Source organism: Podarcis cretensis, assembly GCF_951804945.1.
Source record: "Podarcis cretensis genome assembly, chromosome: 13".
In the NCBI taxonomy this organism is placed as follows: Eukaryota; Metazoa; Chordata; class Lepidosauria; order Squamata; family Lacertidae; genus Podarcis; species Podarcis cretensis.
The window spans coordinates 53,551,977-53,579,241 of NC_137182.1; the positions used below are offsets into that span (position 1 = coordinate 53,551,977).

The 27,265-nt window shown below is 45.0% G+C and overlaps 1 protein-coding gene across 1 annotated transcript in view; it reads left to right on the forward strand.

Moving 5' to 3' along the window:
- SLC2A4 (solute carrier family 2 member 4) overlaps positions 1-27,265 on the forward strand; it is a 55,630-nt gene that overhangs the window by 7,830 nt on the left and 20,535 nt on the right. Inside the window, exons 2-4 of the mRNA XM_079951956.1 lie at positions 16,320-16,439; positions 19,342-19,502; positions 26,574-26,698. Coding sequence (XP_079808082.1) covers positions 16,320-16,439; positions 19,342-19,502; positions 26,574-26,698 — 406 coding nt within the window. The remainder of the gene's footprint in view (positions 1-16,319; positions 16,440-19,341; positions 19,503-26,573; positions 26,699-27,265) is intronic.

The window sequence follows — 27,265 nt, forward strand, 5'->3', positions numbered from 1 at the left end:
ACCTTGCGTGCACCTCGCCTGCGTTATTCAGAGCGCACAGAAATCCTGCACTATTTAGCCTTGCCATATTGGCATCCTGAAACATTTTCGTGTGTGGCTCAGCTCCTGCTTATAAACATCACTTTTATTTATTAAATCGCAGACCGGTTTGCAGTATAAAAACACAAAAAAATGCTTAACAAAGTAACAAACTAAAGCAACACATACACACCCTCAACGGTTTAAATGGCCATAGATTTAATTAGCCAAAGGCCTGGAGAAGAGGAATATTTTTGCCTGTATATTGAAGGCACCAGGTGAACCTCCCTGGGGAGAGTGTCCCGCAGACAGGGGAGCCACAACAGACAAGGCCATGTTCTTGCATCGCCACCCTCCGGACATGGAGGAGGCACACAAAGGAGGTCCTTGTGTGATGATCGCAGGGTCCCGGTTGGCTTATATGGGGAGAGGCGGTCCTGAGCCGTTTAAGGCTTGATAGACAGGGCCAGATTTAGGTTGGATGAGGCCCTAAGCTACAGAAGGTAATGGGGCCCTTTATATGTCCAGCTGTCCTTTGTCAACAACAAATTGTCCCGTTTTTGGTTTGTTGAATATGTGCTATATGGTCATTTATAGACCTCATAGGTCCATACACAACACAGAACACTGTATGTAGATTTTATTTTATTTGCATTTTTATCTTATATTTTGGAAATGTGCATCCAGGTCTCTAAAGCCATATCCACATAACAAAATATGTATTTTATCAAAGTAAATGTTGAACTGAAATACAATTCAGAAGAAGTGTTTTAATAGGGAAATACCATTGAGAAGAAGTATGTTAGTGAAATAATTATTCAGCTCTAACTTAAAAGGATTTTTTTATTCATAACAAAATAATGCAAACACATTGGCATTTGGCAAGAACAAAAGTTCCTTTAGAAACACAATTTACAAAGACTCATAACCTAGTCTCGGGAAACTTGCTATAACATGAAATAATAATAGGTGTCAATATATGATGCAAACTACTAATAATTAGAAACAGCAGAATGTAGGCACCCTATATATAGAAATGAGCAAACCAGTGATATTTTAGGAGCAGGCTAGCAAGCGAGGCCCATGACTTACATCACAGGAGCCTACACAACACAAAACACTGTTGCTGTCAGTAGGTGTTATTTCATTTCTTTTTTATCTTATATTTTGGAAATGTACATCCAGGTTTTCTTTCCTTTTATTTTTTGGGGGCCCCGAGAGAGTGGGGCCCTAAGCTATAGCTTGTTTCGCTTATATGGTGGAAGCTCGGGTTGCGAACGTGATCCGTGCGGGAAGCACATTCGCAACCCTCAGCGTCTGCAACCCACAGCAACTCATCTGCGCATGCGCAGGTTGCGATTCGGTGCTTCTGTGCATGCGCAAAGCGCAATTTAGCGCTTCTGGGCATGCGCAAGCGCCAAAACCCGGAAGTAACCTGTTTCAGTACTTCCGGGTTCGGAGCGGTGCGCGACCCGAAATCGTGCGACCCAAAGCATCTGTAACCCGAGGTATGACTGTACAGTGGTATCTCGGGTTAAGTACTTAATTCGTTCCAGAGGTCCGTACTTAACCTGAAACTGTTCTTAACCTGAAGCACCACTTTAGCTAATGGGGCCTCCTGCTGCCGCTGTGCCGCCGGAGCACAATTTCTGTTCTCATCCTGAAGCAAAATTCTTAATCCGAAGCACTATTTCTGGGTTAGCGGAGTCTGTAACCTGAAGCGTATGTAACCTGAGGTACCACTGTACGTAAATCGGGCACTGCTGATAGGTCAAAAGCAGAAACTAATCGGCAGCCAGTGTCATCGGGCCAGGATTGGCGTTATAATGCTCAAACCGTTTTGCTCCGGCACAAAAATGGGCTGCTGAATTCTGCACCAGCTGAACTGTATTCAGAGCACAGCTGTCAACTTACAGATTTGAAAATAAGGGACCAGCAGCCTCAAAAATAAGAGCCCAGCAGCCAAAATAAGGGATTTTCATGGCGCAGGTATGTTTGACTGCTGAGCCCCTCCGAGCCAAGGGCAGAAAGCCCAGCCAGCAGCCAAACGAAGCCTCAAGCGGTGGTTCCCACAGCGCAGCAACCCGGCAAAGGGGATGCAGCAAGGAAAACCACCGTCCCCTCTCCGCTGGGAAGCGCTGAGCAAAGGCGAGTCCCCAGGCAACGCGGCCGATTTGATTGGCACAAGGCATGCAAGCTCCACCCCCCAGTCGTTCTCAGACTCCTTATTGGGTGAGCAACGCAGCCAAGCAACACAGTTGGAGCCTCCCTCCTCCCTGGCCGGCAGAGAGGGAGGGAGAGAGGGAGAGGAGCTGCTTCCTTTGAAACCCAGGAAATTTAAGGGACATCATCAATAAGGGACAGCAGCAGAACACGGCGCTGGGATAAGGGACTGTCCCGCCAAATAAGGGACACTTGACAGCTATGATTCAGAGGCAGCCCTACATAGAACGCATTGCAGTAATCTAACCTAAAGGTTACCAGAGCATAGACAACAGAAGTGAGGCTTCCATCAATACAGGCTTATGCCCTTATGTTTATTTTGGATTTTCCTTTTGGCTGGGAGAGCATCCATTTCTCAGATGAGATTCCACCAGGCTAAAGAGTCTCTGATCTGGAAGCTTTGGGTCCCTAAACCTGCTCCTGTAGGGCGATGCCGAGCTTTACTTGCTGGTGAGAGACATTCACCCACTCTGCACATGCTCAGAGGAACCATCTATTTTTTTAAAAAAAAAAACCCATTTCTTGCATTTCTACCCCGCCTTTTTTCTCCAAGGAGCGCAAAGCGGTTTGCACGTTTCTCCTCCCGCTCCTCATTTAAGCCCCACAACGACCTTGCAAGGTAGTTTAGCCTGAGTGAAGGCAGTGACTGGCTGGAGGCCAGTGAATTTTGTGGTTCAGGGGACTTGAACCCTGGTCCCGCCCAGGTCTCGGACCAAAAAGTAGACCTGAGTTAGGCATGTCCGTTAATGTCCATTAATTTCAATTAATGGTTCCCTCAGCACAGAATTCACCATAATTAAACATGACAAGTAAATATTGGGTTGTGACTGCTGGCAAATTGTAGACGCAACCACTTTCCTTCCTTCCTTCCTTCCTTCCTTCCTTCCTTCCTTCCTTCCTTCCTTCCTTTCTCTCTCTCTCTCTTTTTTAAAAAAACATTAATTTTATTTCACTTAATAATACGCATGAACATACAACACAAAGCATTAGGTTAAAAAATCAAAACTATATTATTATTATTATTATTTCCCTTTAATTCTATACACAGAGATTGATATTAAATCCTTAATGAATCACTTTACATAGACAAAGATATAAATATTTAGCTTTTATAAGATCGGCATAAATACAATCAAATATTTGCCACGAAAAGGTGTAAGATAATCAAGCTTTTAGCAAATAATTCCAAATTATCCTCCTCGCTCTCATTTTTTGCAAAGCTTTTGGTTGTTGTTGCTGTTTTTCTAAAAAAAATCATTTTATAATGTATATAGAAGGGCTATAACAAAAGACGGAAATTAAAAGCTGGAAAACCAAAACTATAAAATAGGCATGAGTACAGTTGCACGTGGGTTAAGATAACAAAACCCAAGTGAAGAATATCTGATTATCAACCAGATTAAGGAACTGGGGCAGTGCGGCATAGTGGTTAGAGCGTCTTCCTAGGACCTGGATGAGACCAGGGTTCAAATCACCCTGAAGCTCACTGGGTGACCTTGAGCCCAGTCAGCCTGACCTCCCTCGCAGGGTTAAATGAGAAAGAGCCAGAATAGAGCCCCATACAAGACTTTGAGCTCCTTGCAGAAAACACCTGGATATAAATGCAATTTTTAATGATAGCAATATAATACAGCTGACCTTTTGCTGCCTCTTTTCGAAATCAGTGTGGCTTTTTTCTTCCTGCCTTAGCTTAGCTGGTAGTGCTTTGCCTACTCGGAAGTAAGCCCCACTGAATCCCAGGGTAACTGGGGGGGCAGGCCTTATTCTGCAAGCTACGCTGAGCTTTTGCAGTGGGGATCGGAGCCGATTGCCAGCAGTCTGCAGACCCTCCAAGTGCCCTTATTTTCCCGGGACAGTCCCGGATCAACAGAAGAAGGGCCCGATTCAGGTCCGACGGGACCCTAAGCTCCTGAAGGCAATGGGGCCCTTGATATGTCCAGCTGTCCTTTGTCAACAACAAATTGTTGCTGTTTTTTGTGTGTTGAATATATGCTCTGTGGTCATTTATGGACCTCATAGGTCCATACACAACACAAAACACTGTATGTCGGTTTTATTTTATTTGTTTTTTTATATTTTGGAAATGTACATCCAGGGGGTTTTTTCCCTTTAAATTTTTTGGGGGCCCCCAAGAGAGTGGGGCCCTAAACTAGAGCTTATTTAGTTTACACGTAAATCTTGTAATGGACAAAAACCATCCCCATTTTTAATTTGATCCTACAATGTCCCGCTTGCCCTTTCGGACGTCCCTGTTCCCATCGGGAAAACACTGGGACTTTTTTAAAAAAGCACTTTGCAATAGCAGTTCTTCCAGGCCTGGAGGCAGGAATGAACCTCAGTTGCTGGAGAGAGAGAAAAAAAAGCCATATTTGGCTGCTTCCATCCAGATCAGGCCTGTCTCGCATTACGCTGAGTAATGGAGGCAAAGGCGCATGTCTCTGCATATTCCCCTCTGGCCCTTTAAAAAAAAATTAAATTAAATTACACTTGCCTCGCCCAGCAGCCGAACAGGTGCTGGGTGCCAGGCCGCCTGCTGATTGACAGGCTCCAGGGGTTGTCAAGGCAGCCGCAGAGGCCCCCACCCCCTTCCTATTTTGGGAAGGGGGCAGTGAGAAGCCTGGGTGGCTCTTAAAAATAAATAAATGGATGTACCGTGCCATATTAGAAGCAAAAAAAACTTGTTTTGATGAATCGGAAGAGCCGCAAAAAGATCTCTCTGAGCACATGGATTGACAATATGGACAGACTAGTTACATACAAACAAATTGCATATCAAGAATGGATAGATATGAAGAAATCTGGAAGGAATACTTAAGCGATAAGGCATTGAAATGGTGGGAATTAGGGGGAGGAGAGGTGGGAAAATAATGTTAAAAGGGCGTAGTTATATGTATATCAGTACTCAACTCTGAATTGTTAAATTGTATTCTTTTCTTTCCCCCCCCCCAAAAAAAAATTATTGGTTTTCCCAATATTATAAACAAACAAACACATAAGACAAACAAACATAAATCATAACCTTGTTGAAAATTACACTTATTAACTTTGTTAAGTGACTTCCTCGCTTCCCCTTGGTTGAATTTCATTGCATGTCCTTTTAACAGTTTCCCAAGTCACAATTCTTATCAAATTTAACTTAAACACTAACATCCTTAAATCTTCACTTTATGAAATCAAACCTATTAATTCATCACTTAACATAAATAAAACGCTGAGCCAATTAAGTATCTGCAAGCTGTTTTCAGTTCATTTAACTTAACATATTTAACTAGGTAATCGTTAAACTTAAATGGTATTCTTAGTGTTATTGTGGTTTTTGTTGCGTGTGGTTTTTGTGGTTGCTGTTGGTATTAAAAAAAAAAAGAATAAATAAATAATAATAATAAAGCAGACCCAGTTTCTCAACCTGAACTTCAGAGCCTGTCAAAGATGTTGCTGTCAAAATTTTTTTTTTTTTTTTTTGGGGGGGGGAGAAGAGGATGGTGGGACACACACACACAAGGACATTGGGGGGGGTACTGCGCGTGCGAGTAACAGGACCCTCTCCCACACGGTGACATGCCCGTCACCTGCCACTCAAACGCATCGCGTGTCGTTCCCCCCCCTCCCCCAAACAGAGGATGAAATCCTAGCCTGCCTTGGAAACATTCCCATCTCAGAGCTGGAAACTGCCAGGTGAAACCTTGGTTTCCCCAGAGACATGGGAAAGGGATTGAATGTTGAGGAGGTGGGGAGGCAGCGAGGCCAAATTAAGAGGAGGTATTAAAAGAAGGGGGGAGATTGCAGGTCTTTCGGGGGGGCGGTCTCCAGGGCAAGGCGGGCGTCCGATAAACGGAAATTATTACCGTGGATTTCTATTCCCGGAGGGCAGTCTCCTGGGATGGAATGGAGCCTTCTCTCACACAGGTAAGAAGGGTATAATAATAATAATAATAATAATAATAATAATAATAATAATAATAATAATAATTTGAATCCTCCCGCCCTTTGGAACTCCCTGCTGATTGACACCCGCCAGTGCCTTCACTGGATTCTTTTTGACGCCCCCCTGTAAACATCCTTGTTTAGACCAGCCTACCCAGGCTAATGATAATAATAATAAATTTTATTTATACCCCACCCTCCCCAGCCAAGACCGGGCTCAGGGTGGCTAAAACCAGGTATAAAAACAATTGATAAAATACAACTTAAAAACAAGATTAAAGTACAACATTAAAATGCAGCCTCATTTCAGTAGAAACTTGGTTATAGAAAGTTGGTTTTAATCTGTCTTCTTCTTCTTCTTCTTCTTCCTTCGCCCTTCATCCGTAGAACAACTTTTTAGCTTCAAAGCATCGTAAACACCCCCCCCCCGAATTTCCCGTTTTATCTTTCCGTAAACCACTTGGAGGTTTTCTTCCATTTTAACAATTGGGCGGTGCCTACTTTTTAGGAAATAAATAACAACGTGTTCTGTTTCCCCTACCTACCCATCTCAAATATTCCACCGTGACCTTGAACGACACTGCGCAACTCCATAAGGAGAGCCTGGCTGCCTGATCATGCCAAAGGCTTTTTTGCATTCCTAGACAAGCAGAATCGTAGAGACCTCAGGGACACCCCAGAGGTCATCCAGTCCAACCCCTCCGGCGACGCGGGAATATGCAGGTGTCTCTTACGGGGCTCGAACCTGCAACCTTGGGGTTCTCAGCGAGAGCTAAGTGGAGCCCCCGTGTCCGGGCGCAGTCTACTTTTGAACCCTGGCAGCTCAGGAGGAGGACAGTAATAATAATAATAATAATAATAATAATAATAATAATAATAATTTATATATATATCCCGCCCTCCCCAGCTGAAGCCGGGCTCAGGGCAGCTAACAACAATAAAATAATACAGCATTCTAAAATCATTTCATTATAAAATTAATTCAAATCAAATTGATGGCAACCATTGGGCTAGAGTTCTGTGAAGATTGCCAAAGGAAGGGGTCAGGCTGTGCCCTGGCCAAAGGCTTGGCGGAACAGCTCTGTCTTGCAGGCCCTGCGGAAAGATGTCAAGTCCCGCAGGGCCCTAGTCTCTTGGGACAGAGCGTTCCACCAGATCGGGGCCACAGCTGAAAAGGCCCTGGCTCTGGTTGAGGCCAGCCTAACCTCTCTGTGGCCTGGGACCTCCAGGATGTTTTTGTTTGAAGATCGTAAGTTCCTCCAGGAGAGGTGGTCCCGTAGGTACGAGGGTCCTAGGCCGTATAGAGCTTTAAAGGTTAAAACCAGCACCTTAAACCTCATCCTGTACTCCACTGGGAGCCAGTGCAACTGGTATAGCACCGGGTGAATTGATCTCGCAGCGAAGACCCCGTAAGGAGTCTCGCCGCGGCATTCTGCACCCGCTGGAGTTTCTGGGTCAGTCTCAAGGGCAGCCCCACGTAGAGCGAGTTACAATAATCCAGTCTGGAGGTGACCGTCACGTGGATCACAGTGGCTAGGTCAGGGCGAGAGAGGTAAGGAGCCAACTGCTTAGCTTGGCGGAGATGAAAAAATGCCGCCTTTGTTATAGCTGTAATCTGCGCCTCCATGGAAAGGGAGGTGTCGAAGATGACACCCAAACTCTTAACAGACGGTGCTGGCACTAATTGCGCCCCCCGCAAGAGATGGGACAAAATGACAGAGGGTGTTTTTGCCACACCTGGGCTGGCGCAGCCGGACGCCGGATGATGGAGCAGGTGGGGCTTTTGTTCCGAACCACCGGGGCTCTCAGTTTTCTGCCTTTAATGTTCATTTATTATCTTTCCACCGGCCGGCGAAATGGGGCGTTGTGAGCAAAAAGACCGTGTGCCTGAGCTTCCTTCTCCTTTGAAGCTCTCAAAAAAAGAAAGTTTTGATCTCACAATGGACCTGACGGCGCTTATTTATAGACTTCTCAGAAGGCAGGCGGGCTTAGATCCGTCCACCGAAGAGGGGAAGTGACACGCCATCCTTTAAATGCGGTCGCATTTTCAGGCACGTACACTCCGCAGCGTCCTTTGCCAACTGGGCGCCCTCCTGGCGCCTTGCGCTACGACTCCCAAGACGCCTGGAGGGCGCCACGTTGGAGAAGGGTGCGTTGGAGGCGGCCTCCCCCCAGGCCGGTCGTGAACTAGGGAGGCAAAAAATTAAGGGGGTCTCCTCTACATTTCCCCCAAAGCTAGGATTAAAAGGGGGGGGCAGGCATTGAATTAGATGTGCATATGTTATATTACAATTTCTTCCTTTTAAAAAATATATCTTTATTAAATTAAAATAAATGCATTGATGAGAAAACAGAGGTACGTACAAGTAAACAAACATACAATCAAAGAAATAACAGAAAAATCATACAAAACCGCCGCACTATAAGATACAAGAAAGTTATATTCCACATTTTTGCATTCAAGCAAACATTAAAAATGAGTAAGTAAAAAGGAAACATCAAACATTATAAAGGCAGTTGGAGTCTCTGCCAGACTTCATCTTCTATTATCCCCCCAGCGGTTAATCGCTCCCTTGTGCCACATCCTTTGTCGCAGCCGCTCAAACAAATGCAGGGAACTCTGGACGCGCTCAGAGGCCCTTTGTTCGCAGGAGCGAATTGTCGTTCAGCAAAATATAACCTGCCGCTTGGTTGCCAGAAGAAGCCCCTTAAAGGTTTGCTGGAAATGGCTTGAGATTTGTTGCCCGTTAACCCTTGCTGTCCCTCCTCCTCCTCCTCCTCCTCCCTTTTTGGGGGGTCAAGAAGCCCTTTCCGTGTTTACATTTCTGAAGCTTCCTGGCTCCAGCAGCATCCCCTAATATGGTCCTCTCTTGTGCGGATGTCTGTCAGGACAAGACGCCCTCCCCTGGGTGCCTGGGGTGGGAGGTCCGTTCCAGATTGCCAGAAAACAAATGCACTAATAAACACACACACACAACACTAACCTTAGCCACACTGCTGTCTCTCTCTTCTCCAGCAGAGAAAAGCCCTCAGGGCCTCCAGACAGCCATACTTAAAGCCTGCCTTTCCTCCTCCAGCTCAAAAAAAAGAGAAATCCCACAATTTCCCCCCTCAAAAGGAGCTCCCAGCACCCCTGCTCTACTCTGACCCACAAGCCAGCAGTATTCGCCTTAAAAGTCAAGCGGCAGGCAGAAATCCAACAGGTGAAGCGCCCCAACAAAGCTCCACATGTTGGATTCCCCCCTCAAAAGGAGCCCCCAGCCCCTCTCCACTCTGACCCACAAGCCAGCAGCGTTTGCTTTAAAACTCAAGCAGCATGCAGAAGCTCGACTGGTGAAGCTCCCCAACAAAGCTCCACGTGTTGGATTTCTGCCTGCCTGCTCAGGTGTGGAAAAACACGAGGAGCCAGCAGCGTTTGCCTTAAAACTCAAGTAAGTGGCAGGCAGAAATCCAACCGGTGAAGCGCCCCAACAAAGCCCCACGTGTTGGATTTCTGCCTGCCAGCTCGGGGTGGGGGGAAACCGTGCTGGGAAATTATAACTTTGCAAGGGAGCTTTGCTTCGCCCCCTAGGCCGCACAGCCTGCAGGGTTCCCCCCCCCCCCTCACCTCCTTCCTGGCCTGTCTGGCTGCCCCTCCCTGCCTCCCAGTGCTATGGAAACGGGCCTCGCCCCAAATACCAGACCCAGAGGAAGAGGGAGGGGACAGGCCTCCAGCGACTGCAGCAGCAAGCAGGAGGCGTGAGTCACTTGGAGGGCAGCCTGGGAGCCGGCTCAGGATGATTCTCCGGAGGAAGGTATGTGTGGCATCCCCTTTGCAGCCCCCTTCCTAGCTCCACATGCTCCTTCCAGCCCCCCAGAGAGGAGGCCGCTACTAGCCACCCCAAACCAGTCGCCAGAAGAAGCCGCCAGAGCGGAGAGCGGCTCTCGAACTCGGATCCCGCTGGCGGGCTCCCCAGAAAAGGCATCTGTCTGGTTGGCCCCAGAGAGAGACAGGATGCTGGGCTGGCGGAATGACCCACCGGCCTGATCCTGCCCCGTGCCGTCTGTTTTGTGCAGGAACCAGCTCCCCCAAAATGTAGCCAGGTCTGGGGTGGATGATGGCCTTGATGCTGCCTGGCGATCTTTGCATGGGGCTTTGGCGCCGTTGGCAGGGCTCCTCGGTTTACGAGGGGAAGGGCGGGCATGGGCATGTGGAAGGCATTCCACCGGAAGCCGAAAACTCCGATGTTTTCGGAGGGCCGTTAAAGGAAGGGCACCACTGCATTTTCAGTGTGGCAGAGCGCAAGATCTCCTTTGCCAGGGAGCTGGCGGCAAAACTCTTGAACGCGAGGAAATGGGCACAGATGAGAAACACACAAGGGGCACGACAGAGCAGAGGCCAGCCCTATAGCTCTGGACAGGCGTTGCTCTTTCCTAGCATGCCTAAATAGCCTCGGCGTGAGTGTTGTGCAAAGGTGGCAGCCTGGCACATTTTTGCGCCACTGCCCGGGGGCGAAATAACATTCGACCTTGAGGCTGTGCGCCATGGTGCGCCATCCTGGGGCTACGTGCGGTACGTGGGGTTATGGGAAGCCCTCATCAGCCAGCGCATCGCTGAAGAGCTCTGTGTCACAACACGCCTTGCTATCTGCCGGCAGGCGGGCCGTCGATGGCGCAATATGTGGGAGACGGAATGCCCCCCAGGTATGGGGTCCTGTTCTCAGATGCCCGGGGGACCCTCTCCTTGCTTCTGTATCCCAGCAAAGGAGGAACAAAGCCGTTGTGGCTGTTCGCCATTGATCCTCCGGCGTTGACCTATGAGATCGGGCGCCTTCCACGTTTATAAGACCATATTAGCGTGGCTGCACCTGAACTTTGGAACTACCCGCCTCTTGACGACTTGACGACAGGCCTGCAAATTCACTTTTTCTGGTGCCTGCTAAAAAAAACCCCCCAGAATCTGCTTTTCCTTTTATTGTTAGTTTAACTTTCGGATCGTCTTCAACGGCTGTTGTTAATCCCGATCAAGTTGCTGCGTTTTCCTTTCGGAAAGAATGTAAATAAATAAATTGGCCTGATCCTCTTTTCCTAGGCCATTGAAACCGGGGGCCATTGCTGTCTTGCACAAGAGCAAATTCTGTGGTTGAACTGTGCGGCAGCTGTGGGACAATTTCCTTTGTTGTGAGGTCCTATGGCTTTTCTCCTGCAAAAGTTTTTCCACTTTGGGGCAAGGCCGAAAACAGTCGGGGGTGTGTGGGTGTGTGGGTGTGTGTTTTTGTGTGCACGCTCCCACCCCCCTCCACAAATGTGGTCCTTTGGGACTGAGCTGGTCGCTGTTGGTGGTGAGGGGAGACAATGATAGCGGATAATATAATCACTAATCTCAAATATTGACATTACTCCTGCCAACCGGAGCGCAGTCCACGCCGGGCAAGGCTGGCCTCGCCCTAGTTCCTGGGAACTGGGAAGAGATGGCAATTTGCAACATCTTTGGTTTCCAAAGCTCATTTCCTTTCTCCTTTTGGTGCCACACGCTGGAGGGGGCAGGCGGTGGCGTTACAGGAAATATGGAATTATTTGTTTTCGCCGAGGCCAATAATAAGTAGGTGAAAACCAGAAGCGGACTAATGCGGCAGTTTATGGGGTACCACCGATTCTCCCCTCTCTCCCAAGTTCCCAACAATATCTCTCTTCTGGGGGCTTCTTTGAAAAATCAAGGATGCCTGCATTTGGGAATGGGAAAATGAGTCGGTTTGGTGGCTCAGGTGGGAAATTGAAATGGGACACATCTGCCCTGCAGCGCACATTTTGAATAACATCATGATTGTTATTATTCCTTACATAATCATTACAGTGGTACCTCGGGTTACATACGCTTCAGGTTACAGACTCCGCTAACCCAGAAATAGTGCTTCAGTTTAAGAACATTGCTTCAGGATAAGAACAGAAATTGTGCTCCGGTGGCGCAGCAGCAGCAGGAGGCCCCATTAGCTAAAGTGGTGCTTCAGGTTAAGAACAGTTTCAGGTTAAGAACGGACCTCCGGAACGAATTAAGTACTTAACCTGAGGTACCACTGTACCGTATTTTCTGCTCTATAAGATGCACCTGACCGAAAGACGCACCTAGTTTTTAGAGGAGGAAAACAAGAAGGAAAATATTGTGAATCAAATGTTGTTGAAGAGGCTTTGCAAGAGTTCTGGCTTCAGCAATAGCTGTGCAGCCTGCATTCGTTCCATAAGACACACACACATTTCCCCTTACTTTTTAGGAGGAAAAAAGTGTGTCTTATACAGCGAAAAATACGGTATATGTAAGGTAAAAGTAAAGGGACCCCTGACCATTAAGGTCCAGTCGTGGACGACTCTGGGGTTGCGGCGCTCATCTCGCTTTATTGGCAGAGGGAGACGGTGTACAGCTTCTGGGTCATGTGGCCAGCAGGACTAAGCCGCTTCTGGCGAAGCAGAGCAGCGCACGGAAACACCGTTTACCTTCCCGCCGGAGTGGTACCTATTTATCTACTTGCACTTTGACGTGCTTTCAAACTGCTAGGTGGGCAGGAGCAGGGACCAAGCAATGGGAGCTCACCCCGTCGTGGGGATTCGAACTGCCGACCTTCTGATCCACAAGTCCTAGGCTCTGTGGTTTAACCCACAGCGCCACCCGCGTCCCTCAATCATTATATGTACATCCACTGAATTTAAGATGTTTTGTTATGTCCTTTATGTTTTGTTGGAAGCTACACAGAGTGGCTGGGGCTAACCGAGTCAGATGGGCGGGGTACAATATTATTATTATTATTATTATTATTATTATTATTATTATTGCCTCCAATACACATGTGTCTCAAGGCAATCTGCAAAATGCAATGAGAACAGTTTGAAAGCAACCCTGAAAATGACATCTGATAAATTTTGAGGTGTGTGGACTAGGCTAAACTGGGAAAACTTGTCCCTCGAATATAGTGAGAATTTAAGAACATAAAAGAAAGGGCTTCTTCCCTAGGCATGGAGTTCCATAGATTAACTATGTGTTTCATTAAAAAGTGCTTTCTTTTCTGTGTCCTCAATCTCCCAGCATTCAGCGTCACTGGAGTTCTAGTGTTATGAGAGGAAAACTTTTATCTATCCATTCCATCCCCCCATCGCATAATTTTATAATTTTCTGTAGGGAAATTTTTATAATTTTATAATTTTCTATCATGTCGCCTCTCACTCACCTGGTGTTTGAAACCCTTTCCCCTCGATCATTTTGGTTCTTCTTTCCCCGAACCCTTTCCAACTTCGCGTTATCGTTTCTTTTCTAATTTTTTATTCAAAATTATAACAAGACATATTATCCTAAAACAAATAATCCTTGTTCCCCCCCCCACACACACACATTTTTCCTCCCTCCCCCCGACTTCCCTCAGTTCCAGTCTTTGGTTTCTCTGAGAATGCTGTTTTCTGCATGTTACAAAGTTGTATAGATCCTCAAACTACTTAGCTGATTCTTATCAATAAAAAGTTTGTGAATGTTTATTCAAAACCTGCCAAGGAGTCCAATTCACTTTGTTGCATCTTCAAATACTTTGTCAAGGGTTCCCATTCCTCTTTAAAGTCACAGTTATCCTTGTCCCGCAGCTTATGTGTCAGTTTTGCCAGTTCGGCATAGTCCATCATTTTTTCTTGCCATGATTCTTTAGTTGGGATTTCTTCAGTCTATTAGGACTCTCGCGGCCGTTGTCACATACATGAAGATGTTTTCCAGCTTTTTTGGCAGGTCTTTCCCTACAATCCCCAACAAAAATGCCTCGGGTTTTTAAACAAATGTTAAATGGAACATTTCCTTCAATTCGTTGTATATCATTTCCCAAATTTTTAAAATTACATTAGAGTCCCACCACATATGATAAAATGTCCCCTCCTTTTCCTTACACTTCCAACAAATGTTTGAACTAGTTTTGTACATTTTCCCTAACTGCACTGCTGTTGTGTACCATCTGTACATCATCTTCATGTAATTCTCGCATTATCGTTTCCGAGGCTGAGGCAACCAGACAGAGGTTTCTCGTTCTGGTCTAACTAGTCCCGAGAAGAAGAAAAAGGGAGCTATTCTGGCTCCATTTTTCTCTCAGTTTGAAGGTGACCTCTCACCTGAGAGAGAGAGAGAAAGGTGAGGTGGAAGTTATAAAAAAACACTGCAACCTGAGAGGTATCTGTCTCTAAATAACAGAGACATGGAGGGAGAAATCATCATAAAGATACAGTACCTTGATTCTCAAACTTGATCCATTCCAGAAGTCCGTTCCAAAACCAAAGCGTTCCAAAACCAAGGCGCGCTTTCCCATAGAAAGTAATGCAAAAGGGATTAATCCGTTCCAGACTTTTAAAAACAACCCCTAAAACAGCCATCTAACATGAATTTTACTCTCTAACGAGACCATGGATCCATAAAACGAAAGCAATAATCAATGTGCTGTACTATAAAATAAATAAGACAGTATCGTAGATGATACAAATTAAAATTACTTTTTTTTCTTACCTGCACTGATCATAGTCCTTGTTTGGATGGGGGGCTTTTATCCATTTCCGACGTCACACAACCAATCAATCCATCAGTAGCTGAACAGTCACAAAAAACTAATTAACTGAAAAAGCCTCAAAAACAAAAACGCAAAATAAACAGCAAAAACAAAAGCGCCAAACTGAATCCGTTCCAGAAGTACGTCTGACTTCCAAAATGTTCAGAAAACAAGGCTCGGCTTCTGATTGGTGCAGGCGCCCCGGAAACAATAGCCGACAGCTACATCGGATGTTTGGCTTCCGAAAAACGTTCAAAAACCGGAACACTTATTTCCGGGTTTTCGGCGTTTGGGAAGCAAGGTACCACTGTATAGGGATAACCTGGTACTCTGGAGGTTTCTTAATTCCATCTCTGTGAACCGTCTTCTGAACACAAAGTTTGCAACACGGGTGGTGGGTCCTTTTGGGAATAATAATAATAATAATAATAATAATAATAATAAATTTATTTAATGGCAACCATTGGGCTAGAGTTCTCTGAGGATTACCAAAGGAGGGGGTCAGACCGAGTCCAAACCAAAGGCCAGGGCATGCTTCTGGGCATGCGCAAAGTGTGTTTTCCCTCAAATGTGGGGTTTTGCTTATGCTCACGTGCGCGACATCAGGACGTCAAAATATCACACGCATAAAGAATAAGTAAATAAATGTTTATTTATACCCCTCCCTCGCCAGCAGGGGAGGACTCACAGCGGCTAACACCAAATACGAATTACAATAAAATGTAATAGAAAAACAACCACCACCACCACCAAACAGTTAATTAAAATATGGCTTAAAATGCAGCTTAAAATGCAGCCTCATTTTAGTAAAGGTAAAGGGACCCCTGACCATTAGGTCCAGTCGCGGACAACTCTGGGGTTGTGGCGCTCATCTCGCTTTACTGGGCGAGGGAGCCGGCGTACAGCTTCCGGGTCATGTGGCCGGCATGACTAAGCCGCTTCTGGCGAACAAGAGCAATGCCGAACGGAAATGCCGTTTACCTTCCCACCGGAGCGGTACCTATTTATCTACTAGCACTGGTGTGCTTTCGAACTGCTAGGTGGGCAGGAGCAGGGACCGAGCAACGGGAGCTCACCCCATCGTGGGGATTCGAACCGCCGACCTTCTGATCGGCAAGTCCTAGGCTCTGTGGTTTAACCCACAGTGCCAGTAGTAGCCCATAAATCAAGACCATAAAGGGAGCAAACATCAGATATTCACCCGAGCCAGCTATCCATGCTGGTCCTACATGTCTCAGCAAAAAAGCCAAGGGAGAATTTATATACCAAATACCATATAAGGGGTCGTCAGAGTGAATCTAAGCTGAAAGCCAGGTGGAACAGCTCTGTCTTGCAGCCCCTGCAGAAAGATGTCAAGTCCCGCAGGGCCCCGGTCTCTTGGGACAGAGCATTCCACCAAGTCGGGGCCAGTACTGAAAAGGCCCTGGCCCTAGTTGAGACCAATCTAACCACCTTGCGACCCGGGACCTCCAAAATGTTGTCATTTGTGGACCTCTCCGCGGGGCGTACCAGGAGAGGCGGCCCCGTAGGTACGTGGGTCCTAGGAATCCAGCTGCAAGCTGAGAAAAGGGATCCACCGCTCATGCTCTTTTTTTTCTCCTTGTTTTCTCCCAGGAAGGAGAGGAAGATTCGGGGAGCAGGATAACCCTCACCTTAATCTTGTCCGTCTTCACGGCTGTGTTGGGGTCCCTGCAGTTTGGATACAACATCGGAGTCATCAATGCACCGCAAGAGGTTTGTTGGGGGGGGGATGTTCCCCTGGAAGGAGAGAGGGTCAGACCCCCAAGGCTGTCTGGGGAGAAAAGAGAGGGGTGGTCCCAGTCATCTGGAGGGCAGCAAGTTGGGAAAGGCTGAAAGAATGGAAGATAATTCTGTTTTTTAAGTATATTATTGGGTATGAAAGGACAGGAAATAACAGAGTGAATCAAGACTGGGTTGTTATTATTAATTTCTCTCTCTCTCTCTCTCTCTCTCTCACACACACACACACACACGCACACACACATACATACATTTTTATTAATTTTTTAAACATATCAGTTCCAACAGTCATACAAACGTGACTTCTCATCTTATACAATATTTTGGACTTCTGTCAACACCTCTGATGATTTTCCGTTCTTTATCACTTATTCCGCATTTCTTACTTTCTGCATTACATATAATTACCCTTAACTAATAATTCTCTTCATGGTCTATATTTCAAGTAATCTACCTTACAAAACTTCTTTCAGTCCTGCTAGCGTAATCTGTAATCACAGTTACTTTTCAAATAGTTCATATATTTACTCCAGTCTTCTAAGAATCTCTGATCCGCTGGTTTCGAATCCTTCCTGTTAATTTATCTAATTCTGCGTATTATTATTAATTTCTAGGCACTGTACAAATATATTTTGTAAAATCAAAGCAGCCCCATTTTGCGTTACAGCGGAATCTCAGTTTTCGAACGTCTCGGCAGCCAAACGATTTGGAAGCCGAACGCTGAAAATCCGGAACTAATTGCTCCGGTTTTTGAATGATATTCAGAAGCCGAACGTGTGACACGGCTTCCGTTTTGTATTCAGGCTTCCATTTTCAATTTTCGGACATTTCAGAAGTTGAACGATCTTCCGGAATGGATTACGTTTGAAAACCGAGACCCCACTGTATAAGAATTTGCATTAAACATTCTGCTAAATGTTTTTTAGCTACCTGCTTTTTATCAACAATTTTAATTTGTAATTTTTGTAAGCAACTTAGGTTGTTGGGGTTTTTTTTGTACAATCGAGCGGTATATGGTTTTTCTTAAATGAAATGACAAAACAATTCGGAACAGAAGGCAATGCCTCCTACAGAGTTAGACCAGTAGTCTACCAAACCCAGTATTGTCCACACCAGCCCCCCTCAACCTTTGGGTCCCCAGGTATGGTTGGACTACAACTCCCATCATCCACTGGGCCTGCTAGCTAGGGATGATGGGAGTTGTAGTCTAGCAACACCTAGGGAAAGGCGGCGTTCCCAACCCTAAATTCCAAGGATCTAAACCCGAGATGTTCTTCATGGCAAACAGCCGCTCTGTCCACAAACTATTATAGTAATCTAAAGAATTTACTGCGGATTATTGATACGGGTTGGTTTGCTCTGATAAACTTAATAAATAGAAAGCCAGGCCCTGTCTCGGTACTCGCAATTTGAGATACACAATAGAAAAGAGTTACAGGTTGAGAGAGGAGTACCAACAATGTTGGCCGTCTGTGTGTGGTTGTGCGCTTGTGGCTCCCGCACACACAAATCAGGGTATTTTAAACACACTTTAATAAATAAATTGTGAAACTATTATTATAATAATAATTAACATACAGTACTGGCAAAGCGAACACGTTTAATTAGAGAAAAACCGTCACCGACATTTGTGAAGGACTGGAAATTTCTCTCTATTTGCATGAAAGAGAAAACGAACTTGTAATATTGGGGTGTGAAGAGATCGAAAAAAAATACTGGTTTATAGAGGATAGAATGGTTGAAGGAATAAAGATTCAGGACAAAGAGCTGGAAGTCATTTTCCTCTTCTATCTTTTTTCCTTGCTTTCCCTTTTCTCTCCCTTTCTCTTTAGGAACCTCCTTTTCTTGTTTTCCCCCATCTTCCTGACTTTGTTCTTTCTTTGGACTTAAGTAGCTATCTTACCTTAGTATATTATAGAATGATGCTCTGTGATGGGTCGGCGTTTTTGTATATGAATGATAAATAAATAACTTATTATTTATTTAACTTATTTATTATTATTAATAATAACTTACAGTATTTTTCGCTCTATAAGACGCACCAGACCACAAGACGCACCTAGTTTTTGGAGGAGGAAAACAAGAAAAAAAATATTCTGAATCTTAGAAGCCAGAACAGCAAGAGGGATCGCTGCGCAATGAAAGCAGCAATCCCTCTTGCTGTTCTGGCTTTTGGGATAGCTGTGCAGCCTGCATTCGCTCCATAAGACGCACACACATTTCCCCTTACCTTTTAGGAGGGAAAAAGTGAGTCTTATGGAGCAAAAAATATGGTATTTATTTATCATTCATAGATATACAAAAACGATATAAGTTAATAAGTTAAATATTATTTATTTAACTTATTTATTATTAATAATAGTAAGTTATTTACAGTGGTGCCTCGCAAGACGAAAAGAATCTGTTCCGCGATTCTCTTTGTTTAGCGGTTTTTTCGTCTTGCGAAGCAAGCCCATTGACGGCTTAGCGGATTAGCGCTATTAGCGGCTTATTAGGTTAGCGGATAAGCAGATAAGCGGCTTAGCGGCTTAGAAAAAGGGGGGGGGAGGGGGGAAAAGTCGGAAAAACTCGCAAGACATTTCGTCTTGCAAAGCAAGCCCATAGGGAAATTTGTTTTGCGAAGCGCCTCCAAAACAGAAAATCCTTTCGTCTAGCGGGTTTTCCGTCTTGCGAGGCGTTCGTCTTGCGGGGCACCACTGTATTTATCATTCATAGATATACAAAAATGATGACCCATTATAGAGTAGTAATAATAATAATAATAATAATAGAGAAGTAAGCTTCTATTCTGCCCTCCATCCTAAGACTGCAGATCGATTTGTGATATAAGAGGGGCTTTCCCCAACTGACCCTCTTTCCTTCCTGCTTCGCTCAGATAATCGAACAGAACTACAATGCTACCTGGCTACACCGAAATGGGGAGCATATCGACCCCAACACCCTCAAAACGCTCTGGTCCCTGTCAGTCGCCATTTTTTCCATCGGCGGAATGATCTCTGCCTTCATGGTGGGCGTTGTCTCGGAATGGCTCGGCAGGTAAGCCCGCTCCGTGTGAAGCTGCAACAAAGTACCGTATTTTTCGCTCCATAAGATGCACTTTTTTCTTCCTAAAAAGTAAGGGGAAATGTCTGTGCGTCTTATGGAGCGAATGTGTGGGTCCCTGGAGCCGAATTGCCCAGGGGCGAAAAGCAGATCATGCTTTTTTTTTTTTTTTTTTTTTGAAAGAGGGAAGTGGGTGTTGAAACAAAGCCGCGGATCGGGTCGGGGAGAGAGATAAGGGACGCTGGAGATAAAGGAGGCTGCCTGGGAGGGGGGAGGTAAAGACAGCAAACTTGCAAAGGGGGGGAAACAGGAAGACCAAAGCAATAAGGAGAGAAATTAGAAGGAAAGGAGGAGCAAAAAACTGCTCCAGTTAAGGAAAAGACACTAAGGCAAACAAGAGGGAAGGGAGTGTTGAAAGGAAGCAGCTGATCGGTAAGCGATCGAGAAGGGAGATAAGGGACGCTAGCAATAAAGGAGGCTGCCTGGGAGGGGGGAGGTAAAAGCCCATGGATCCTCAGGATTTTTACATTGGGTCACCCCAAATTCAGCATCAGATCACATAGCATGTCCATGGCTACAGCCTGCACCAAAAGAATAACACACCCACTGTTGCCTGAAGCCGCAATGGTGCAAAAATGTGGTTACAAAGCACGGATCCATATGGATCCTCAGGATTTTTGCATTGGGTCACCCCAAATTCACCATCAGATCACATGTCTGTGGCCACAGCATGAACCACAAAAATGATACATCCATTGTTTCATTCAGAATATTTTTTTCCCTTGTTTTCCTCCTCTAAAAACTAGGTGCGTCCTATGGAGTGAAAAATACGGTACCTGTAGAAGGTTCCTCTGAACATGTGCAGAGCGCCCATCCCTGGGCAAACTACAACCAGGGTGGATTTGATTTAAATCAAATTAATTATTATTATTATTATTATTATTATTATTATTTATTATTTGTACCCCGCCCATCTGGCTGGGTTTCCCCAGCCACTCTGGGCGGCTTCCATAAAAACCAACAATGCCCTAAAATATCACAGATTAAAAACTTCCCTGAACAGGGCTGCCTTAAGATGTCTTCTGAATGTCAGGTAGTTATTTATCGCTTTGACATCTGATGGGAGGGCGTTCCACAGGGCAGGCGCCACCACCGAGAAGGCCCTCTGCCTGGTTCCCTGTAGCTTTGCTTCTCGCAATGAAGGAACTGCCAGAAGGCCCTCGGGGCTGGACCTCAGCGTCCGGGCAGAACGATGGGGGTGGAGACGCTCCTTCAGGTATACTGGGCCGAGGCCGTTTAGGGCTTTAAAGGTCAACATCAGCACTTTGAATTGTGCTCGGAAACGTACTGGGAGCCAATGTAGGTCTTTCAAGACCGGTGTTATGTGGTCTCGGCGGCCGCCCCCACATTCTGGATTAGTTGTAGTTTCCGAGTCACCTTCAAAGGTAGCCCCACGTAGAGCGCATTGCAGTAGTCCAAGCGGGAGATAACTAGAGCATGCACCACTCTGGCAAGACAGTTTGCGGGCAGGTAGGGTCTCAGCCTGCGTACCAGGTGGAGTTGGTAGACAGCTGCCCTGGGTACAGAATTGACCTGTGCCTCCATGGACAGCTGTGAGTCCAAAATGACTCCCAGGCTGCGCACCTGGTCCTTCGGGGGCACAGTTACCCTATTCAGGACCAGGGAGTCCCCCACACCAGCCCGCCCCCTGTCCCCCAAAAACAGTACTTCTGTCTTGTCAGGATTCAACCTCAATCCATTAGCCGCCATCCATCCTCCAACCGCCTCCAGGCACTCACACAGGACCTTCACCGCCTTCACTGGTTCTGATTTGAAAGAGAGGTAGAGCTGGGTATCATCTGCATATTGATGGACACCCAGTCCAAACCCCCTGATGATCTCTCCCAGCGGCTTCATATAGATGTTAAAAAGCATGGGGGAGAGGACGGAACCCTGAGGCACCCCACAAGTGAGGGCCCAGGGGTCTGAACACTCATCCCCCACCACCACTTTCTGGACACAGCCCAGGAGGAAGGAGCGGAACCACTGTATAACAGTGCCCCCAGCTCCCAGCCCCTCTAGACGGTCCAGAAGGATGTTATGGTCGATTGTATAATAATAATGATAATGATAATAATAATAATAATAATAATAATAATAATAATAATTAAAAAAAAACAACTTTAATTTATACCCCGCCCTTCCCGGTTCAGAAAACCAGGCTCAGGGCAGCTAACAACAAATTTAATTGATGCAACAAAAAACCAGCTTAAAATACAGTATAAAACGTGAATAACAGTAAATTCAGAATTCAAAAATCAGTTTAGGGGGAAAATCCATCCAATAAACATTAGATGATCACCAGGGCTGGCTGGCTGAATTGGTCCTATTTGGGCCAGCGAGGAGACCAGGGGAGAATTAGCTGTGGGATCCCAGAGTGGGTAATCTTCATAAAAAGGGGAAGGGGAATAAAAGATCAGGCTAAGTTCAAATTGAAAGCCAGGCGGAATAGCTGTCTTTAAATCACAATTTAAATCACTAGTCAGTAAGACTTGATTTAAATCACTAATCGGTAAGACTTGGTTTAAATTCTTGCTGCTATAATCTTAATATTTACCAACCAGATGAAGGTTTCGTTTTTGGAACAATAAATTTTCAGAGTAGTTTTTACAGTTGTATCAAAAATTGCTGATGTGGTTATATACTATTAGAAATGCATTGACAGATAATTATGAAATTATTGTGAGGTTTAATAAGTGAACTGTTTATATTTTTCTGCTGTACATTATTGGAAGGAGAAAAATAATCATTCCCTTATAACAATTTAAACAATTTGTTTAACTAAAATAACATTATAGCATATGTATCCATGTTTGCTAACTGATGTGGTTAAACAATTTTTTTTTTATAAAAAAAACAACTTAGACCGAGTTTTAGCACACATGAAAAACTTAAAACAAATCCTTATTTCCTGATAAATAGCCTTTGGACTATAATGTAACTTAAATAGAAAACTATCTTTAGAAAGTTTTTTCCTCCAGAAGCTTTTTATTTTAAAAAATCCAATTTAAATGTTAAGAAACCTGATTAAAATTTTTTTTTAAAAAAACATTGGTTTTTGTCCACCCTGACTACAACCAATCATTCCAAGTTTATTGAGGATTGGGCAGGTTGGCAATATTTCACCCCCGTAGTCTTTGTGAGCATGTAATAACTGTACTACCGCGGTAATTCAACAGGTGAAGCTCCGGTTGTCACTGTTTGCCTATGTTGGAACAGGCGGCACCTGTTGAGTTGCCATCTGCTATAGAGCAACACAGGAGCCAGCCCAGAAATAAGAACGAAGTAGACTTAATAGTTATTTGCAAGGTCAACCAAAGAGGAGGGCAACCAAAATGGTCAAAGGCCTGGAAACGATGCCTTATGAGGAACGGCTAAGGGAGCTGGGCATGTTTAGCCTGGAGAAGAGGAGGTTAAGGGGTGATATGATAGCCATGTTCAAATATATAAAAGGATGTCACATAGAGGAGGGAGAAAGGTTGTTTTCTGCTGCTCCAGAGAAGCGGACACGGAGCAATGGATCCAAACTACAAGAAAGAAGATTCCACCTAAACATTAGGAAGAACTTCCTGACAGTAAGAGCTGTTTGACAGTGGAATTTGCTGCCAAGGAGTGTGGTGGAGTCTCCTTCTTTGGAGGTCTTTAAGCAGAGGCTTGACAACCATATGTCAGGAGTGCTCTGATGGTGTTTCCTGCTTGGCAGGGGGTTGGACTCGATGGCCCTTGTGGTCTCTTCCAACCCTATGATTCTATGATTCTATGACCTTACCCATAAATGCTTGCTTGTCCACTTTGATCTGCAGAAATGGCGCTCTTACAGGTGCCACACAATATTTGTCTGTTCTTGGAAGAAATCAGGTATTTTAGTGGAGCAGCGCCTAGACTTTGGAACTGCCTGCCTCTTGATTTCAGGCAAACACCTTTGCTATACCCTTCTTGGCACCTGCTTAAAACCTTTTCACTTAGGTAAACCTTTCCAAAAATATCTACCGTATTATTTGCTCTATAAGACTCACTTTTTCCCTCCTAAAATGTAAGGGGAAATGTGTGTGCATTTTATGGAGCGAATGCAAACTACGCAGCTATCCCAGAAGCCAGAACAGCAAGAGGGATCGCTGCTTTCACTGCGCAGCGATCCCTCTTGCTGTTCTGGCTTCTGAGATTCAGAATATTTTTTTTCTTGTTTTCCTCCTCCAAAAACTAGGCGCGTCTTGTGGTCTGGTGCGTCTTATAGAGAGAAAAATACGGTGCACTGATGTGTTTTGATCTCTCTTTTGTCGGCTGTTGATCCTTTTAATCTTGTAAGTGTTTTAAACTGTTTTTAAATCCCTGTGGAACGCCATAAACAACCATCTGACTTTTAGAAGACATCTGAAGGCAGCCCTGTTTAGGGAAGCTTTTAATGTTTAACAGACTACGGTATTTTAATACTTTGTTGGAAGCCGCCCAGAGTGGCTGGGGAAACTCAGCCAGATGGGCAGGGTATAAATAAATTATTATTATTATTATTATTATTATTAGCCACTGATAGCCCTCTCCGCTGCCATGAATTTGCCCAGGCCTCACCATCATCTTAATTAATCATTTTAATATTTCTTGTAAACCTGCTTCAATGTTTCAGGACAATCCAGCAGTATTTAAATTTTGCCAGAAAGTAACCAGCAAATAGCTCAGAAGTCTTCTCAGAAAATGTGATTTATATACCGCTGGATGGTCCGAAAACCTCTAAGCGATTGACAACAAATACGAAAACTCTATTTCTTTATTTTATCAATAGTCTTAATACTTCCCGTAACCTGCTTCGAGGTTTCACGACAACCAAGCAGCCCGTAAATCTCGTTAGTCAAGACATAAATAGGAATTATTATCAGAAAACGGCATTTGTACTCCGATTGGCCTCTATAAATATGAATTAGAAATAAAAGTGGTGGAAACCGTTTAAGCGATAAATTAAAACCCACAGCGGGCTGAAGAGAGATTAAAACAGATCATCGTTGACGTGTCCAGATTGGTTTGCCGGAACAAAAAGTGCTTTCAGCGAGCGGTTAAGACCTGTATAAACTTAACTTTGATTTTATGCTCCTGCAGCTTGTGCCCTCAGAGGCTATATGCAAGCTGCAACTTGGAACTGGGATTTTAATCCCTCGTTTCTTGCAGCGAACAAATAATCGTTACTTTTTCTACAGCAGAGGAACCTAGCCTGCTGTGCGTGGGCCGGATCCAGCCCTACACGCTGTGGCAAAAAGACTTGCCAGCCTTCGCTCTTTATCTCCCGATCTGAACGTTAGGGAGAGATGTCTAAAGGGCAAGATTATCTCCCAGCACTGATAATCCGGAGATAAAATATTGTTTGGACGGCTCTTTAGAGATCCTCTCTAGACAGCGGCCTGAGGATCAGGGTGGGAGGGCAGATGAAAGAAAACCCTTCTTCACACAGCGCAGAATTAACCTGTGGAACTACCCGCCACAGGAGACAGCGATGGCCAACAACTTGGATGGATTTAAAAGAGGATTAATATGGCTATGCTCCAACTCAATGGCGTTGGAAAATGTCAATCGCTTCTCCTACCTGGGCAGTTATCTTTCCACAAGAGCCGAAACTGATGCCGAAACCCAGCATCACCTGAGCTCTGTGAGTGCAGTTTTCTCCCGATTGAAGTGCAGAGTGTTTGAGGACATTTGCAGGGAAACCAAAATGCTTGTTTACAAAGCTATTGCACTGCCAATTTTACAGTGTGCTTCTGAAATAGGGTCCGTTTATAAACGCCATCTCCAACTCCTCGAAAGATTCCATCAACGGCGTCTCCGAAAATTTTTACACATCACTTGGGAAGACAGGCGAACTAATACCAGTGTACTGGAAGAAGCAAAGATCACCAGTGTTGAAGTGATGATTCTTCAACATCAACTTTGTTGGACTGGTCATGTTGTGCAGATGCCTGATTATCGTCTTCCAAAGCAACTACTCTATTCCGAACTTAAAAATGAAAAGCGTCATGCTGGTGGTCAACAAAAGAGGTTGAAAGACTGTCTCAAGGCAAATATTTAAAAATGGAGTATAAACACCGACAACTGGGAAGCGCTGGCCTGCAAGTGCTCTAGTTGGAGAACAGCCTTTACCAAAGGTGTCATGGGCTTCGAATACACTCGAACTCAGGACGCAAGGGAGAAACGTGCAAAGAGGAAGGCACGCTTGGCAAATCCACAACGTGATCAACTCCCGCCTGGAAACCAATGTCCCCACTGTGGAAGGACGTGTGGGTCCAGAATTGGCCTCCACAATCACTTACGGACTCATTGTTAAAACCGTGTTTATGGAAGACAATCTTACTCGGCTACGAGGGATTGCCAAAGAAGCTTTGCCTCCACAAGATGCCTCTGACAGTGGCGACAGAACATGGCCATTGTGGCCTCTGTGAATTTGCCCAATTCTCTTTTAAAGCCACCCAGGTTGGTAGCCATTTCTGCCTCCTGTGGCAAGGAGTTCCGCAGGTTAACGCCGCGCTCTGTGAAGAAAGACTTTCTTTTAGCTGAATCTTCCACAGCTTTGTTGAATGTCCTCAAGTTCTGGTGCTTTGAGAGGAGGAGGACAACTTTACCTGCTCTCTCTACGCCACACATAGTTTTATAAATGTCTAATGTTTCCGCCTCTTCCTCGCCTTTCCTCTAAACTAAAAAAATAATAATTCTTCAGTGCTGCAACCTTTCTTCACAGCAGAGTCCCTTGACCAATCTCTAAGGGGATTTGAGTCGTAAGTCAGTGTAGTGGTTGGTGTGTCAGGCTAGGCTCTGCGGGACCAGGGTTCGAATCCTGACTCAGCCACGAAATTTCACTGGGTGACCTTGGGATTCAGTCCCTGCCTCTCAGCCTAATAATCTACCTCGCCAGGTTGTCGCAAAATGAGGTTTGGGGGATATGATTGTAATAAATAAATGAAACGCCGTATTAAATTCTTCGAAACGAAACTAGCCAAACAACGCTTTCGTTTCCTCTGTGTTTTTTAGGAAGAGGGCGATGATTGTGAACAATGGCTTGGCCTTCCTCGGCGGAGGTTTCATGGGCCTGGCCAAACTCGGCAAGTCCTACGAGATGATGATTATCGGACGGTTCCTGATTGGGGCTTTCTCAGGTAAGGAAGCGGGTTGGGATAGATGACCTTTGGAGGGTCCCGTCTAACAATTCTATGAAAGGACACACAGGTTTTGAACAAGTGATGCTAGTGGGAACATAGAAGAAAACCTGGATATATTTTTGTCAGTGGGGCCAGGCAAAAATGTTTCTCTGTAACCTGTCCTTTGGCCGGTTATTCGTTTAAATGTGTTTGTGGAAGGGGTTTATTGGTTTGCTTTCGTTTCATTACATATTTTGCGTTCCCACCTTGTGTTTTTATGCGGTGAACCGCCCTGCGACTTTCAGATCTTCTACATCTCAGGTCTCAATTAAAATTGCTGTGCTGGGTTATACAGGAAGATTCATTCTTGCTGGTCCAGTCTCAATATTTACAACCAGATGAAGGTTTTGGAATAATAAATTTTCAGAGCAGTTTTTACAGTTATATCAAAAATCACTGATTTGGTTCTACTATTAGAAATACATAGGCAGATAATGATGAAATTATTGTGAGGTTTAATAAGTGAACTGCTTATATTTCGACAACTTTTCTGCCTTACTTTATTGGAAGGAGAAAAATAACAAT